This window comes from Triturus cristatus, chromosome 7 (genome assembly GCF_964204655.1).
Source record: "Triturus cristatus chromosome 7, aTriCri1.1, whole genome shotgun sequence".
NCBI classification, from domain to species: domain Eukaryota; kingdom Metazoa; phylum Chordata; class Amphibia; order Caudata; family Salamandridae; genus Triturus; species Triturus cristatus.
Genome location: NC_140590.1, coordinates 405,347,961 through 405,367,486, shown reverse-complemented (window position 1 = coordinate 405,367,486; position 19,526 = coordinate 405,347,961). Strand labels below are relative to the sequence as shown.

At 50.6% G+C, this 19,526-nt stretch overlaps 1 protein-coding gene across 1 annotated transcript in view; it reads left to right on the top strand.

Annotated features, from left to right (window-relative positions):
- TRIM28 (tripartite motif containing 28) overlaps positions 1-19,526 on the top strand; it is a 563,778-nt gene that overhangs the window by 192,302 nt on the left and 351,950 nt on the right. Inside the window, exon 8 of the mRNA XM_085616663.1 lies at positions 2,717-2,831. Within this exon, the coding sequence (XP_085472789.1) occupies positions 2,717-2,831 (115 nt within the window). The remainder of the gene's footprint in view (positions 1-2,716; positions 2,832-19,526) is intronic.

The following is a 19,526-nucleotide window of genomic DNA, read 5'->3' as shown; positions in this document are numbered from 1 at the left end:
CTGCGGATCCCTGACTTGGAAGGGTCCAGGATTCTGTTTTCTTCGAGGTATCAGGTTAGCTGTCTGACTACCTTCTCGATGACCTTGGCTGGGAGCAGAGAGATGAGCCGGAAGTTATTGAGGTCTCTTGGGTCTGCCTTGGGTTTTTTGATCTCAGCGTGTTTCCAGCTCTCTGGGAAGGTCATGGTCTCGAGAGAGAGGTTGATGACGTTGCGCAGATGGGGTGCGATGGAGCTGCTTGCTTTGTTGAAGACGTGGTGCAGGAATGGGTCTGACGGAGAGCCGGAGTGGATTGTGCTCATGGTCTTGATGGTGTCATTGGTGCTCACGCTGGCCAAGGCTAGCAGGGGGTCGTAGTCGATGATGTGAGGCGAGTCTGTTGTGTTGCTGTCTGTTGAGGCTGTCTGGGTGTTGAAGCTGTTGTGTATGTCTGCTATCTTGCGGTGGAAGAAAGGGGCGAGGGAGACGCACAGGGCTTGCGACGGCTGGATGTCGTTGGTGTTGGAGCTGGGGTTGGAGAGTCCCTTCACGATGTTGCAGAGCTCCTTGCTGTTGTGTGCGTCATTGTCGAGGTGGTCTTTGAAGGAGGTCTTGGCAGCCTTGATGAGGTGGTGGTGGTGGTTGCGGATGGCGTCCTTGTGTGCTGTGAGGCTGTCCGTGGTCTGTTCATTGTGCCGTTTCTTCTCTAGCTTCCGGCAAGCTTGCTTGGAGGCTAGGAGTTCTGGGGTGAACCAGCTGGCCCTCTTGCTGGTGTCTCTGTAGGGGGGGTTTCTTCAGCGGGGTGAGGGTGTTGGTGCATTCCTTGGCCCAGCTTCTGAAGCTGGGGGCAGCATCGTTGGTGTTGGAGGGTACGGTGGGTGGGCTGAGAACGAGGTTTGCATGATGTTGATCTTCGGTGATTTTGCTCCATCAGCGGCGGGGATCTGTTGGGTGGTGGGTTTCTGGAACGTGAAGTGGATGCAGCGGTGGTCGGTCCAGAGGAGTTCGGTGGTGTGGTTGAAGGAGACGTGCGGGCTTGAGGAGAAGACTGGGTCGAGCGTGTGGCCGGCGGAGTGGGTGGGCGTGGTGACGAGTTGCCTCAGTCCAAGGTTGTCTATCAGGGTTGTGGTGTTGCTGTCTTTGTTCTCAAGGTGAAAGTTCAGGTCTCCGAGGAGGATGTAGTCGGTGGAGGTCAGGCGTGCGTGCTGATGAAGTCGGCGATGGAGTCGCTGTACTGGGGGCAGGGTCCGGGGGTCGGTGCCTCTGAGGGTGTAGTGAGGGTCTATGTGGAACTGGAAATGCAGGTGTTCGGCAGTGCTCTGGGTGTCGTCGGTGCTAGTCGAGACCCTGATGGTGGCACAATAAGTGCTGCAGCCCTTAGAGACTCTTCCTGGTCACAGTCCCCATGGTACCCGTGGTACCATATCCAGGGACTGACTTGTGGTAAGAGTGCCAATTGGGTTTCGTCTTCAATGCAGTTTTAGGGAAAGAACATAGGCCCTGGGTACCTGATTGGCAGGAGCCCTGGGCACACTCAAAGTACATCAGCAGTTCAGCAAAAAGTGGGTGAACCATGCAGAAAGAGGTCACTTTCTCACAGCGTGCCAGTGAGAAGCCACCAACCATAGGTCCCCTACCCTCCATTGGATAACATTGGGTCTCAGCACCCTGCACCCGGCTGTCCTAGTGCAGCTGAGGGTGCTCTTGGAGTGCATCCTTGTTCTAACCCCAGAAACCCAACTCTCAAAACCAAGTACTTACCTGTAAACCGATAACTTAATTTCCTCCCATAGGATGGCATTGACTGCTTTTCTGTGAAAAAAGTTCTAAGTGTGGAGTTGGAAATTCAATGAAAGTCATACAAGTGTGTTTTCATTACAAATTGCATTACTTATCTTTATCCAGGAAATGTCCCAGTGTGGTATCTAGGTATACCACACTGAGTAAGAAAAGTAATCAACAACTACTCACAAAGTAATTATAAAGTAACTGTGTAGTAATTTCAACTGTTTGTGAACGTTTGACTTGCCTGTAACCAAACCAATTGCATTCAACTGCATTATTCTTGCAAAGTACTATTACACTTACCTGTGCCAAGCCTTGATTGGTTCTAGAAAGAACATACAACAAAATAATATTATTCTACAAAACAAATTGGTCAGAGTTCAGTCTTTGAGTGTGTGAAATAATTTCTTGCCTGACTGTCTACAGTAAATGCTTAGTACTACCCTCTGATAAAGCCTTACCGCTCCTCCACACTACCACAAATAGAGCGTAAGGTATTATCTACTTTAACTTCTGTAAACCTTGGGGCATCCACTGGACTCTGTGCACACTATACCTTACTTTGGTATAGTATATACAGAGCCAGCTTCCTACACCTGTTACGTCACCTAAAAATGTTCTGCACATTTTGTGTGGTCCATATATTTCTAAGTACATTTCACCCCAGTTGTTCTATTGAGAAATCTATTTGGGAGGTTGGTGAATGCAGGCTCCCCTAGCATTGCTGTCTGCTCTAAAAGTCTAATTTGTTATGGTGCTATGCTTCAGGCACTACAATATTTCCTTCTTATTGCCATAAGTCAGCTTGTTTCCCCTTTTCTTCTGTGATATTTTGTACATTTCCTTTTACTTGTCTTTCCTGATATGAATGATTTACTCTTGTGCAAGTAGTTTATAAAGTGAAACATGCTTAGTAATTCTTGGGCCTTTATATTTCTGTCCCGTTTCATAGATATACTTTCAGCTACACCGTGCTTTGAAGATGATTGTGGACCCAGTTGAGCCTTTAGGAGATATAAAGTTTCAGTGGGATACCGATTTATGGACAAAACATGCAGAGGGATTTGGTGAGGGCAAAGGCATTTTGTCAAAACTGTTTTTATTATGTTTTTAGGTGGTATTTATAGGAAGCTGGCTCTTTGTGACATACCAGTAATTGGTTATATCAAGTGCTGTATTGTGATAGTGTGATTGAGCAGCCATAGACCTAACACAGATGATTGTTAGACATTTGTTATACACACAGTGATTAATAAATGACACACAACTCAAAAGGGAGAGCCACATCAATTTTAGAAAAATAAGCTTCTTTCTAGGTTTATTTTAAGACCAAGATCTAAGTTCAAAGGTGAGTACGTTTTTCATAAATACTTTTCATTTTAAACAGTGAACACGTAGTGAAATTTTCAGTTCAGCAATTCTAACCAATGGGAGTAAAACAAAGCAGATATGATGGAAAGTACATGACTTACAAATCCAGTCTTCAGGGTTTCAGGTCCACACAAGGCAAAGTTTAAGTTGGCACCAAGACTGCACTACCAGCGGCACAGGTGCCCAATGTTAACCAAGGAGGCTGGGGGTTGATTGAAGATACACTGTTTACATTTAGGTAAGAGCAGTGCCTTGGTCAATCGATGCGGTTAGGCAACCACTAGAGGGGTCACAGGGCAGCACCAAACATACACGCTCAGTGGCATAGGGGCGACTGGGTGCAGAGGGCCAACATAGCATCTGGCACTCAATACAAACCAATGGCGGAGATCGGTCTCAGAAAAAGGCTGAAGGCTCTGGCCAGGAGGCCATATGAAGAAAACCAAAATGCTTGGGGACGTAGGGGCACTGTTGGTGGAGCTCTTCAAGGCCCAGGGGCTTCAGATGCAGGGGTGTCCTCAGTCGTCAGAAAAGGCCTACTGGAGTAGGTGGCGGTTAAGGGGGTCTTGCTGCAGGCTTTGATGTGGAGTCTTGACGGGCATCAACCCACGATCTACTCTTGCTCAGAATCTCTGGAGAACCTTTGCATGACCGGTGGGCTATTTGGTCTCGGGCCGTGAACATCTGGTGCAGGGATGGGTCCGGTAGGCGGTTTCGCGGTTCCTCCGGTTGTATAAGGATGGTTTCTTCTGGACAGGTCCGCTGTCCACAAGGGTTCTTTGCCTGCCTTCAATAAAAGCCGTCAGTCCTCCCAGGGTTTTGGATGTCACTTGGCCGGCAGGATGAGTTGACTTTTGTAGCAGGGGCGAAAGGCAGCAGACAGGCTGGCAGGGCTGGCGCTGAGTCACTCACTGGTCCTTCTTTCTTGCTCTTGCGGCTCATTTGCCCTCTGAGAGTAAGGGCTCTCTACCCAATCGGTTCAGAAACATGTCTAGTGGTGGCAGGCTGCCTAAAGCCAGTCAGAGACCACACCAGGGTTGGTATGTTTTCCGGGGGCACTTCTGAATAAATCCAATATTGGCATCAGTGTGGTTTTGCAGCGTGAATCTTTCTGGATTCACTATGCTGTGCATTATTCCGCGATCTTGTGGTTGGGTCCGGATTCGTAGTCTTTTCTTTGTTTTGTTTTTTTGTAGCCCAGGTGGGCGGCGACGACCCACCATTTGGTGCACCTCCTGTGACGTCGTCGTGCTTCCTGCGGAAGTCCCACCTTTGGGGCGCCATCTTCAGATTCTTTTTTCCGCCGTTGGGTCTGGATCGTCATCGGGAAGCTCCAGAGTTACAATCGAAGGAAGAAGAAAGAAAAGCGAGTTTCGTCGATAACTACTACGAAGATATCACAGGAAAGGGAATAGACCACATCAGGAGCACGAAGAAAGGAAGTTTTCCGACTTTTCTTCGATGCCAAAGGAGAATGCGCACTCAGGGGCCCTGAGCGCAATGGACAAGACGCCATTCAAGTTCTGCCCTAACTGCCGCCACAAGTTCGCGCAGAAGGACCAGCACCCGGTCTGCAACCTCTGCCTACCGGTCGACCACCAGAGTAAGGACTGCAACGCCTGCTCAGCCTTCGCGCCGAAGACGCTCCGGGTGAGAGATCGGCAGAGAAGAGCCAACGCCAGCATGGATGGCAAGGGTAAGGCCCCGTCGCTCTACGATCTGGGCCTATCCACGGACGATGAGGACAACGTCGCCGAGGGACCCGAACACTTCACAGTCGTAGAGACCGACAAGAAAAATGAAGACTAGGTAAGAGAATCGTCAAACTCAAAACAGAAAATACCTCGAAAACCCGAGGGTGACTCGAGAAAATCAGAGTCAAAGTCCACGAAGGGAAAAGTTCGACGACCAAGGGGGGATCCATGGACAAGAGGCCGAGCGGATCCTTCGAGAAGGACTCCCTGGTGCCGAAAGACGCCGAAAGGCAAGGATCGTCGAAGTCAACCCAGGAAACGGGTTGCTCGACGCAGAAAGAGCGGTCGACGCCGACGCAAGTTACGTTGAAAAGGCCCGCGGTCGACGCCGAAAGCAACTCCGAGATGGAGAAAAAGAAGAGGCGGCTCGAGGCCGAAATGGAGAACATCCTTCAAAGGAAGAAGGAGTTCGACGCAAAGATGAAGGAATTCAAGATTCCAATGGCTCCACTGACGAACGTCGTCGAAGTCGAGGACAAATTCGACACAGAGGGGCTGACAAGAGATCTCGAAAAGGAAGAAGAGACCTACTATGAAGGCGAAGCCGAGGAAGAAGACCAGCAGTCGTTCTACAGCTCGGCGCCATCTACCAGCCACGACATCGAGTGGCAAGATCTCGACACCGAAAACCCGGAGGAGCCCGTGGACACGTACCCTTCGAGGCCTTCGCCACCCGACGAAATCGGGGTGTACAACATGGTGGTCAGGAGCGCAGCGACAGCCTTCGGCGTCAAACTCGACGAAGAGAGGCCGAAAGCGGATTTCCTCCTCGAGACCCTGCTCCCAATCAAGACGAGGAGCCAATTCCTCCCCATGCTACAAAATGTGATGAATCAGGGGAGAGAAGCCTTCAAGGAACCAGCGACCTGCCGTTCGATCACGCCCAGGACGGAGAAGAAGTATAAGCACTCTTCTCTGGACCTCCCTTACATCAAGGGTAGCATCACCGCCGACTCCATCATAGCTTCCACGGCCAGGAGAAGGGCCAACGTACCAGCAACTTCGGGGCCACCACCTGATAAAGAAAGCAGGAGGATAGATATCACAGGAAGAAAGGTCGAGCGGAACGCCGCAATGCACTGGCGCATGGCGAATTCAAATGCACTTCTCAATAGGCACCAGTACCAGCACTGGGACGAGATGGGGGAGCTAGTAAAACACCTCCCCGAAGAATACCGCCAGAACGCCTCGCACCTGGTAGACGAGTGTAAAAACATCGCCAACTCTTGTATAAAGACGGCGTTGGACGGGGCAGAGACTTCAGCAAGACTAATGGCCATAGGGGTCACCGAGAGAAGGCATGCATGGCTAAGAATCTCGGGATTCAAACCGGAGGTGCAGAACAACATCCTTGGCACCCCCTTGAACGGAGAGACACTGTTCGGAGCAACAGTAGACGAGAAACTCACCCAGCTGAAAAAAGAAAACGAAACGGCGAGGTCCATGGGTGCCCTACAGCTAAGGGGAATGAGGCGAGGCAATCCCTCAAGGAGACCCTACGGTAGGGGAGGAAGCCAGCAGGGGGCGTCGCACCAGACGTTCCAGCAGGGTCAGCAGGGTGATAACCACGGACAACAAGGCCAACAGAAGTAAAACTGGCAGTACCAACCTCGGGGCCAGTCCTTTCGCAGGAGAGGGAACGGACGTGGCCAGAGGAGGAGAGGGGGTGACCAACCCTCATCAAAGTGATTCAGCACGCAAGAGGACGCCTACCCTCGACATGCCCCCAAGAGTGAGGCGCAGTGCAGTAACATCAGGGGGGAGAGAAGAGTCAAAGGCCTACGAGCATACAACACCAGTAGGCGGAAGACTGAGGTTCCACCTTCAGGAGTGGCGGGGTATAACCACAGACAAGTAGATACTGAACGTCATGCAGTACGGATACTGCGTAGATGTGGAGAAAAAACCTCCAAACAGAAGACCGAAGGGAAGGCAGAGATCGGCTCCAGAACTGGCCCTACTCCGAGAAGAAACACGGAAACTTCTAGAGAAGAGAGCCATAGAGGCAGTACCGTTCAGAGAACGCAACAAGGGGGTCTACTCAAACTACTTCGTGGTCCCGAAAGTAGACGGAAACCTCAGACCCATCCTAGACCGGCGGTACCTAAACAAGTTCATCAGAACGCAAAGGTTCAAAATGACTTCGCTGCAGGAGGTACTGCCCCAAATAAGAGAGGGGGACTTCATGGTCACCGTGGACCTGAAGGATGCCTACCTGCACATCCCAATAAACAGAAGACACAAGGGCCTTCTAAGGTTCAACATCGACAAGGAACACTACCAGTTCACAACCCTGGCCTTCGGATTCAAATCGGTGCCAAGGGTTTTTACAAAATGCCTGTCGGCAGTCGCGGCCCACCTACAAAGGCAGGGGATCCATGTCTACCCCTACTTAGACGACTGGCTGGTCAAGGCAAACTCACGCGAGAAGTGCGAGAGGCACGCAAAACGCGTAACAGACACTCTGACGAATCTGGGGTTCTCGATTCACTGGGGGAAGTCATCGCTGGAACCAGAGCAGGTGAAGATTTTCCTGGGGGCAAAAATCAACCCCCTGGACAGCACAGTGGTGCCCAGCGACAGGAGGACAGATGCCCTACTGAAGGAGACGCGGCTCTACCAGAAGGGGCGAGCTCGGACAGTGAGGTCAGTGAGCAAGATGATGGGGATGATGGCGTCGTGTATCCAGCTGGTGCCGAATGTACGCCTGCACATGAGACCATTCCAGGAATGGCTACAACGGCAATGGTCACAAGCAAACAGAAGTTGGGAGGATCTAGTGGTTGTTACGCACGCAGTGCAGGAGGAGATAACTTGGTGGAACAGAGACAACATGACAGCAGGGAGAAGCCTGACACCACCAAACCCAACAATGACCATTACCACGGACGCATCGTAAAAGGGATGGGGAGCGCACATGGACAACCTCAGAGTGAGGGGTCTGTGGGCTCCAGCAGATGCGGTTCGCCATATCAATTACCTCGAGTTGAAAACAATCCTGCTAGCCCTGAAGGCATTCCAGAGGCACCTGTACAACCAGTGGGTGTTGTTTCAAACAGACAACACCACGGCAATGTTCTACATCAACAAGCAGGGGGGGACAGTCGTTCCCTCTCTCCTCTCTAGCACAGGAGATTTGGAGATGGGCCATACCTCTCAGGATAGATCTACTGGCAATTCACCTACCGGGGAAGGACAATGTGGAGGCAGACTGGCTGAGCAGGCAGCCCTCTGCGTCGCACGAGTGGGAGCTCAATGGCCAGGAAACGGAGAAGCTTTTCCGGAGATGGGGAACTCCCACAATAGACCTATTTGCAACACGCCAAAATGCAAAATGCCAAAGCTTCGCGTCGAGGCAACCAGATCAGCAATCCCAGGGAAATGCCCTATGGATAAGCTGGTCGTGGACATTTGCCTACGCCTTTCCACCGATACCCCTGTTGCACAAAGTGCTCGACAAGTGCAGAACCAGCAACATGACTCTGATCCTAGTGGCTCCGCAGTGGGCAAGACAGACATGGTTCTCACAAATTCAAGAAATGGCACAAGGCAATCCATACAGGTTCGAGAGGAGAAGGGACCTGCTCTCCATGCAAAACGGAGAGGTCCTGCATCCAGAGCCAGAGACCCTCAACCTGGCGGCGTGGCTCCTGAAGACCTAGAGTTCGCGCACCTTAGATTGCCTCCTAGCACTATGAGAGTGCTACGAGAGGCAAGGAAACCAACTACACGAAAATGCTACAGCGCAAAATGGCAGAGATTTACTGTGTGGTGCAGGAAGAAGGGCCTGCAAAACAGAATGACAAGAGACTCAACAGTACTGAGGTACCTCGCACACCTTCTAGAGAGTAACCTCTGCTCGAGCTCCCTAAGGGTACACCTAGCGGCGATCGTTGCCTACACCAGAGGTGAAAAGGGTGGAAGTTTCTTCACTTCGCAGGTGGTGAAGAGATTCATGGAAGGAGCCAAAAGAATGGCCCCTCCGAAAAGGTTGCCGCCGCCGGCATGGAATCTAAACGTGGTTCTGACGGAGCTCATGAAGGCACCGTTTGAACCCATTCACAAGGCCACACTGCAAATGTTGACGATGAAGACGGCCTTTCTAGTGGCCATAACCTCACTCCGCAGGGTGAGCGAGCTTCAAGCACTAACACTACAGGAACCCTACATTCAGATCCACAAGGACAGGGTAGTCCTGAGGACAGACCCACACTTCATGCCCAAGGTGGTGTCGGCGTTCCACATGAATGAGAGTATTCAGATACCAAGTTTCTTCCAAAACCCGACTTCAAACGGAGAAAAGGCTCTGCACACCCTCGACGCTAGATGAGCGGTGATGCACTACATTGAAAGAACCAAGGAACTCAGGAAGTCGAAACAGCTGTTTGTGTCCTTTGCTACTAGCTTCATGGGTAGGCCAGTGACGAAGGGCACCATCGCTAGATGGATTGCCCTCTCTATTCAATTCTGCCACAAACAGGCCGGACAGGAGCTAGCGGAGGGGCCTCAGGCTCACTCCACAAGGAAGAAGGGGGCCACCGTTGCTTTCCTGGCGAACACGCCCATCCAGGACATATGTCTTGCGGCAACTTGGGCATCTGTGCACACGTTCACGAAACACTACTGCGTGGACATTCAGATGAACAAGGAAGCACAGGTTGGACAGAAGGTGCACAACACATTTTCAACGACCAACGCTCATCTACCACCCAGCCGCCACAAAATTAGGAAAACCGCTACAAAGTCTATGCACAGCATAGTGAATCCAGAAAGATTCACGCTGCAAAACGAATAGTTTCTTACCTGTCGGTGTAGTTTTGCAGCTTGAAGATCTTTCTGGATTCACTAGCGAACCCACCCACCTCCGCCAGGAAGATGAGGCTGGAGGAAGAGGGGGTAAAATGGAAAAGATCAGAAGGAATGAAAACTTACATAAAAATGGACAAGAAGGATTAATCAATTGCCTAGGGTTAAAAAAAAAAAAAAAAAAAAAAAAAGGGAAAAAAGAACCCGAAGATGGCGCCCCAAAGGTGGGACTTCCGCAGGAAGCCCGACGACGTCACGGGAGGTGCACCAAATGGTGCGTCGTCGCCGCCCACCTGGGCTACAGAAAAAAAAACAAAGAAAAGACTACGAATCCTGACCCAACCACAAGATCGCAGAATAATGCACAGCATAGTGAATCCAGAAAGATCTTCAAGCTGCAAAACTACACCGACAAGTAAACTATTCGTTTTCTTCAGTGGAGTTGTTTGGTACCAAACACTCCTGGGTTCAGTGAAGCCATGATGGTGCTGGAGAACTAGAGTTGATGAGTTTCCAGCCCATGTACACGCAATGGCTTCTCTGGCACTTACAATTTTAAGAATAGACTTAAATATTGTAGAGGCATATCTGCTCATGCAGATATGACCACGCCTGAGATATAATGCACCCTGCCTTATGGCTTGTAAGGCCTGCTAGAGGGGTGACTTACCTATACCTTAGACAGTGCTGCTTGAACTGGCACATAGGCAGGGTGCCATGTCGACTTTGTCATTTTTCTCTGCACCAAGGCATGCAGGCTGCAGTGGCAGTTTGCACAACCTTATTGAGAGGTTCCTAGGGGACCCTATTGGGTCCCGGTGCCCTAGGTACCATTTGCTAGAGACTTACAAGGGGGTCTGAAGTTGTGCCAATCTTGTTACGGTTTTAGGAAAGGAGCTCTGGCACAGGGTACCTAGCTGGCAGGGACCCTGTGCACTTTCAATTGAAACTACATTTTCCAGGCAAAACATTGGGGGCTAACCATGTCAAAACAGGGACTTATTCTCACTATTACAACAAAACAAGTGGCAACCACGTTAGTAACCCACATTGCGGTTAATAGCACCTTAAGAGAACACAGTTTGTAGTCCATCAAGGAAATCCATGGTAACCCTGACTTTGTACATGAAACATTCATTACAAACAAAAAAAAAACACTCCGTAATGAAAGCAAAAGAAACAGTGGGTTCTAGTGAGTTAAACATATGATTGTGTTTCTATGTATGTAGGCAAGCAGTGGAAGCTGGTGTAGCCATGACGGCTTCGGAAGTGGAGGTCGGTGCAACGCCCTCATACATGTGGGGAAGGCTGTTAGTGGGAGGCCTTTTGACTAATACGGCAACAGTGGTCCCCAGACCAATTTGAAGTTTTTGAAATCGTCCATAAAGATTTTAGACGTTCGAGGCATGTGGGCTGCTGAATTCATATCTGTGCATAGATCGCCGCCTAGTGTTGGGTCCGGATGTTTGCACGTTGTTGTCCTGGAAGAGTCTTCGAAGTATCCTGAGATAGGTGACTCCTCCCCTGGGCTACAGTGCGCATGGTCATCCTCAGATTGTTTTTTTCCGCCATTGGGTTCGGATGTGCTTATCTTGACTCGAGTTAGGAAAATCTAGTTTCAGGCCAAAAGGCCTTTAGTTCTCGACGGTAATGTTCCCGATCGGTATCGACAGTTTACAGGCTAGTTTAGCGATTTTAACAACTTTTCCGATCCATTAAATCCGACCATCGACCGAACTTCGACGATGGAATCGAGGACCCCATTCAAGCGGTGTCCTGTTTGCCACGCCAAATCCCCCATATCGACGTCCACCCGGTGTGTAACAAATGCCTCTCACCGGATCATGACGAATCGAAATGCATGGCCTGTGCCCGATTCCGATCCAAGAAGACTCTACGGAATCGACGAGCCGCGCGACTGGAAGCGCAGCAAGCGGCACCGGCCCCGACCAACATCTTCAGCACCGAGGACGAAGATGGCGAAAGCGTGGAAAATACACCCTCCAGCCCCACTTCCGAACACGGTTCCCGATCGGAAGATGTCGATAAAGAGCTTTTTCACAGGGAAGAAGCTGACGATGAGGTAGTAGACTACGACGAGGCCTTAGGGGCCGAAGAAGGTAGCCCCGGTGAGGAGCAAGGCCTACCCGTCCAAACGGAGGATATCCCAGTGAGTCAGTCGACGGCTCCGGTCGAGGGATCGCCTTCGGGCCTTACCCAAGACCAATCCCGCAGTTCCTCGGCCCTGCCCTCTGGCCTGGCCACGGACGTTCAGCGAGAGCCATTGTTACCTAAAAAGACTGGTTTCCCTACCACGAAACCGAAACCAATCATCGCACCGGTTCAACAGAAACCGAAAGTGAAACTGACACTGGTCGGCTCGAGGACCACCACACCTTCGACGCCAGCCAAACCCGTCGGCTCCGACCGCACCAAAAGGGACTTAGGTGCCGTACTCGCTGCAGCCGATGTCGGCGCCGACCCAAAAAGAAAATCCATCGGTACCGTCAAAGCGCCAAGGCCCCCGGCACCGAAGCAATCGGCATCAGCCATCAAGGTGAAAATGGCCACTGCATCGCTATCCACCTCGAAGGCACCTACTAAGGTACATTCATCGACGCCGTCGACTGCTACTACCCCTCCTCGGCTCGATGACCCGGTGACTTCGAAGAAGTCCACACCTGCCTCGACGGAACCTCTCGGCGCCAAAGAACCGTCGGCGTTCCAGGTGCAACAAGTGGCAGCGTCCTTAGAACGCATCAGGGAAAAGGCAGCCCTCCAGACCTCGTCGGGCTCCGAACCGGGCACAGAAGGCACCTTCGGCACCGGCCAACATCACCTTTGGTTTGCTGCCATCCACGGCGCCGAAGATGTTCGAAATCAGAACCCGCGTTACCCAGACAAGGTCCCTATGTACCGAACACTCGACTACTGGGACATCGCCGTCCCACTTCATCGACGCCGACACCGGCAGGCTTATGCTCCGAAAGCGGAAGATCACTTCAGGGCACGCTTTGGACTCTTATAGGATCCCGCTAAAACAAAAAATGCCGGCGGAATCGGAACCAGTTCTTTATGAACGCATCCACACCTCTTACATAGATCCATCATTCTCTCCAACGCACTCCGACACGGATGCAGTGGAGGACTACATGGGTGACGACGCCACATACCCCGAAGACATGGACCCTGAGGGCCAGCAAGACCCTGATCAGGTCTGGGATGACCCCGTAGAGCCAGGTGCCGCTCTGGATACACAGGACACACAACTTTATGGCGCAAAAACGTCCCCCACAGAGGACACTGCTGCATTCAACGCCCTCATTGAACGGGCCGCAGCCAATCATGGAGTGCAACTCCACTCAGACACTAACGAGGATGATTTCTTGGTGGACACTTTCGCATCCTCCGAGAGGACTGTAAAAACTCTGCCCATGTTAAAAGGTGTCCTCAAGCCAGCAAAGGACATTTTCAAAGAGACCACCAGGGCACGGGTAATAAACCCCAGGATCGAGAAAAAATACAAACCCGCACCTGGGGACCCCACGTACATTAGGAGCCAATTGCCTCTGGACTCCATTGTGGTTGCCAATGCTCGCAAACGGGCACACTCACAGACAACTGGTGATGCTCCTCCCCCTGACAAACAGTCCAAGGTTCTAGAGACCTCCGGCAAACGGATTGCAACCCAGGCAGCAAACATATGGCGCATCGCCAATACACAGGCCCTCCTAGCTCGCTACGACCGCTCACACTATGACACGTTAGAGACCCTACTCCAACACCTGCCAGACGAGTACAAAGAGGCAGCCGAGCTCCTCATCAGGGAGGGACAACTGCTCACAAATGCATCCATCAAGTGTGCACTAGATGCTGCAGACACTGCTGCAAGGGCAATAAACACCAGCGTCATGCTACGACGACACGCCTGGTTACGAATCTCCGGATTCAAACCTGAGGTCCAAAATAACATCCTCAATCAACCGGTCAACCCCGACTACTTATTTGGACCGGAGGTTGACGCCACCTTAGAAAAGATAAAAAAAGACACGGACACTGCGAAGTCAATGGGGGCTCTGCAAACGCAGACATTTCGTAGTGGCTCCTTTCGTCGCCCCGGAAATAGAGGTGCAGGTAGAGGACAGGGGGCACAGCAAACCTACAATAAAGGGGGCACACAGAGTTCCTACGATAAAAACACCCGAGGTGGATATCGTGACTCCAGCACCAAGGGCAGAGGACGTGGTTACGGCAATACCAGGTCTTCCCCTAAGAACAAACAGTGACGCCCTCTCCCTTCCCCCGACCACATAACACCTGTCGGGGGGAGACTCCAGCGGTTCCTGTCCATGTGGAATTCCATCACCACAGACAGGTGGGTCAAAGATGTTATCCAACACGGTTACTGTCTCGAATTAACCTCCACTCCACCCACCATACCGCCAAGGCACCGTCCTATGTCCTCAGAGCACTTAGCGTTATTACAGCAGGAAGCGCTAAGTATGCTGCCAAAAGGCGCAATAGAGGTCGTGCCCGTACACCAGCAGGGAACAGGGGTGTACTCTCTGTACTTCTTAATACCAAAAAAGGACGGGTCACTCAGACCTATCCTAGACCTGAGACCCCCTCAACCAATACATTCTCTCAGAGCATTTTCACATGCTTACCCTGCAGAAGGTTCTCCCGCTCCTCAGACAGGGAGATTTCCTAGCCACGCTAGACCTCACAGATGCGTATTTCCACATACCCATACACCCATCACACAGAAAATATCTCCGGTTCACCATTCGGGGTCAGCACTATCAATTCAAAGTCCTCCCCTTCGGAGTGACAACAGCACCCAGAGTTTTCACAAAGTGCCTAGCTACCGTGGCTGCACATCTACGGAGGCAACACGTTCACGTCTACCCTTACCTGGACGACTGGCTTGTTCAGGCAAAGTCAGCCCAGCAATGTGCCAGCCACATGTCCCGCACCATTCAGCTTCTTCACAGTCTGGGATTCTCACTAAATTACCCAAAATCACATCTCCAACCCGCACACGTACAACAGTACCTAGGTGCGACCATAGACACTCTGGCAGCCACAGCTCTGCCAAATTTAGTGAGGATCAACAGCATGCAAATGCTGATTTCCAAGTTCAAACCCCAACACTCCCTTCCTGCGCGAGTGTTCATGCAGTTGATGGGCATGATGGCCTTCTGCATTTTCATAGTCCCACACGCGAGACTACATATGCGCCCGCTTCAGGAGTGCTTAGCACGTCAATGGAATCAGGCTCACGGGCAATTAAAAGACCTAGTGTTGGTGAGCGGTCGGGCATACAACTCTCTGCATTGGTGGAATCCACAAAACCTTTGCAAGGGCCGACCGTTCCAAGAGCCTGTTCCACAAATAATACTGACAGCGGACGCGTCTCTCCAGGGATGGGGAGCTCATGTACTCAATTACACAGTGCAGGGACTATGGACAACACAACAAAAGAAGATGCACATCAACCTTCTGGAACTGTTGGCAATCTTCCTAGCCATGAAGGCATTCAAAGTACATCTGTGCAACAAGGTCGTGTTGATCCGGACGGACAACATGACTGCCATGTACTACATACAGAAACAGGGAGGAACACACTCTCCACAGTTGTCTCATCTGGCTCAGAGCATGTGGAAGTGGGCCATTCAGAGGAACATATTCCTCATGGCGGAACACCTCCCCGGCAAGGACAACCAGATGGCGGATCTGCTCAGCAGACACAGCCACCAGATGCACGAGTGGGAGTTACACCCATCAGTACTCCAACCGTACTTCCAGCAGTGGGGTCATCCAGAGATAGACCTACAAGCGAAAACGCAAAATGCCAAAGCTTTGCCGCCAGGTTCCCACATCCACAGTCGCAGGGCAATGCGATATGGATGAACTGGTCCGGCAGATTTGCGTACGCTTTTCCCCCAGCGCCATTGATACCGCTTGTGGCACGCAAACTGCGACAGCACTCAATGACACTCATCCTGGTTGCTCCAACATGGCCACGCCAGCCATGGTACACAACCTTTCTGGAACTTTCCGTGGTGCCGCATCAAAGGCTGCGGATCAAACCCGCGCTTTTGACGCAGAACCATGGAGAAATTCAGCACCCAGATCCGCAACAGCTGAACCTGGCAATCTGGCTCCTGAAGTCCTAGAGTTTGGCTACCTAAACCTGCCACCTGACTGTATGGAGATCATTAAAGAGGCCAGGAGACCCACTACCAGAGCTTGCTATGCGGCTAAATGGAAGAGGTTTGTCATTTATTGCAACAACAATGACATTAACCCGCTAGACGCATCCATTCAAAATATAATCTGTTACCTCTTACACCTATACCGATGCAATCTGGCATACACCTCAATACTTATCCATTTGACCGCAATAGCAGCCTATCTCCAGAACAGGCAGCACCTCTCTTTATTCAGAGTGCCTGCCATCAAGGCTTTCTTGGAGGGACTTAAACGAGTAATTCCCCCAAGACACCCACCAGCACCGGTGTGGAACCTCAACTTGGTCCTCACCAGACTGATGGGTCCACCCTTCGAACCTCTCCATCCATGTGAGATTCAATTCCTCACCTGGAAAGTAGCTTTCCTAGTGGCAATCACTTCGTTAAGAAGAGTTGGTGAACTCCAGGCACTAACCATTCAAGAGCCATTCATACAGGTTCACGCAAACAGGGTCGTACTACGTACCAACCCCAAATTCATGCCTAAAGTAATATCGCAGTTCCACATGAATCAAACTATTGAACTGCCTGTCTTCTTTCAAAATCCACAGAATGTAGCAGAGAGAATGCTCCATACACTAGATGTAAAGAGAGCCCTCATGTACTATATAGACAGAACTAAGGTCTTCAGGAAGACAAAACAACTTTTCGTTGCCTTTTCTCCACAGCACAAGGGCAACGCCATTTCCAAAGCAGGTATAGCCAGATGGATCGTTAAATGTATTCAAATTTGCTATCAAAAGGCTAAACGCACTTTAACGATTCCCCCACGAGCCCACTCAACACGTAAGTTAGGGGCGTCCATGGCTTTCCTGGGAAACATTCCTTTACAGGAAATATGTAGAGCAGCCACATGGTCCACTATACATACATTTACCAAACACTACTGTGTAGATGTACACTCAAAACAGCAGGCAGCTGTAGGACAGGCTGTTCTCAAAACTCTTTTTCAGACCGCTGCAGCTGGCACTGGTAGCCGCCGCTAATAGGAGGTACTGCTATGTATTCTATGCACAGATATGAATTCAGCAGCCCACATGCCTCGAACTGAATATGCTACTTACCAGTATGCATCTGTTCTTGGCATGTAGGGCTGCTGACATTCATATCGCCCACCCTCCTCCCCGGCGCCTGTAGCAGCTGCAGCTCTCAGAATTACTGTAAGCATGGTCATCACTTTTTGTATCTACTCCATCACAGCCACAATGGCGAAAAACAATCTGAGGATGGAGAGGATGCCCATGCGCACTGTAGTCCAGGGGAGGAGTCACCTATCTCAGGATACTTCGAAGACTCTTCCAGGACAACAACGTGCAAACATCCGGACCCAATACTAGGCGGCGATCTATGCACAGATATGAATGTCAGCAGCCCTACATGCCAAGAACAGATGCATACTGGTAAGTAGCATATTCAATCCTTTCCATAGTGAGGGCCCGTCAATGGTGCGAGTGACATTGTGTGACTGCTGAAGCTTCTGTTTTTTAGTTTCAATGCTGCTGCAATAGCAGTCTTTGCGGCACCTAGGCATAGCCACTTAATAGCATTCTCGCTGTGTCTGTCTCTTGACGGCGTCCTCCCATAATCCCAGGAGTGCAAACCCAATTGTGTCCCGTATAGGGTATCTCAGCATGTCCCTAATTTGTACCAATATTTCTTTCCACAGGGTCTGATGTGGGTAGTCCCACAAGATATGGCAAAAGTACCTAAGTAGACGGCATCTCCTCCAGCATAAGTTGGAGGTCATGTGGAAATCTTTCTTTAGTTTAGTGGGGTATAAATAAAAGTTAAATAGTATTTTTATAGTGGGCTTCCCTCCGATCTAACAAGAGATTATATTTCAAGATATCTTTCCATGGTGTGTCAGGAATGGCAGCTCCGTGAATGCCTTCCCATAATGCTATATATTGTAGCTTTAAGAAACTTAGTGTAGTGAGTAGCAGAGAATACAGGAAGGAAATTGTCCCCTGGGGGGTACCTGCTCGGTGAACAAAGTGTTCAGTAGGCGTTCGGTCTCTGGTGGTTGCCAATTGACCTTCCGGTTGTAATGCCCAGTGCCCTCAACTGTGTGTGATGATAGTGTTCTGTAGGTGCAAGGATAAACTTTGTTTGGCAGTGAGGAAAAGTCATAATATCCCAATTGTGAGAAAGGTCACATCGTTTTAGGCAACCACCTTCTCTCCAGGTGTCGAAGGGACCAGGCATGAGAGCTGGGGAGAACGCCGGCTCATAGTGTTGTATAGGGAGAGGGAAATATAGTCCACCGTTATCACCTCATCCCTTATGTTTAGTGGCGTTAGGATCAGCTTCCTAAGATGAGCATTGGCGGTGGGGGCTGTCTGCTTTCCCCCTTCCATAGGACATCCTAAATCACCCTCACCATGATTACCCTGTCCGTGTGGAGCCACTGTTCGTCTGATTCACGGAGGGACCATTCGGAAATACCACGTAGTTGGGCCGACTTAAAGTAAAGAGGGAAAACTGGTAGAGCAAGGCCACGGACTCCTTTGGCAGTCGTAGAAACTTGGGTGATAGGCAAGCTATGCTATTCTGCCAAATGAAACATATAATCAGTGTACGCAGTGTTGGAAGTTTGTCTAGTTCAATGAGGACGCTCTGAAATGGGTATAACACCCTGGGGAGCACGGACAACTTAACAGCATGTATCCTCCCCTGCCAAGAAAGATACATTGGGCCCCGTATTTTTAGATGTGTCTTTAGTTGTGCCTGGAGAGTTGGTAAGTTTGCTTGGAAGAGCTCGGCAATGCATGGTGTTATATTAATGCCAAGATAGGTGATCTCCCTTCTGATGGATACATCTGCCAGTGGATTCCTCACCTTGTGAATATCTCCTGCACCAGCAACATTCGGAAACTTTTGTAGCTCTCCACGCCGACGAGGACGACGTCACAGAAGCATGGCTGCGCTCACGGCTTCGCTGACTTCACTGGTTCCATAAGAGGACCTAGTCGGTGTGATGACGTTAGTTCCCTTTTTTCTGCGCCGTCGATGCTAGCTGTTTTCTGGGACTCTCCGTAGCTTTTGCTTGTTACTTTGTGTTTCTGTTTTCATCTTGCTTCTTTCTCAAGATGTCGACGAAGTCAGGGTGCAAGCCCTGTAGGGAGTATGGTAAACACATGTCTATTACGGATCCACACGAGGATTGTGTCTGGTGCCTGTCGTCGGATCACGACGTCGAGGGGTACTCTTGCTGCCGCAAGATGAACCCAAAGGCCTTAAAGGAGAGAGAAGCTAAGCTATTTATAGCGAAAATGAGAAAGGAGAAGAGAGACCGAAGGCGTTCAAGATCGAGTTCGAAGTAGACGTCGGGTCATGCTTCAAAGTCGAAGAAACATAAAAAGAAGGGGAGGCACGGCTCTCGACGCCGTTCAGATAAGCAGACGGCCCTGAGATAGACTTCACCTGCTCCTCGATGTCGTAAGGACTGCTGTTTCTCCCTCTCCTTCTGTGTCGAATCCGGCTTCTGTTTGCCCAGCTTCGCCTAAAGCTTCTCCGGAGCGTTCTCCGGCTCCGGTGGAAGAGACCCCCCCCCCCCTCCTTTCCTGGCCTGGGACAA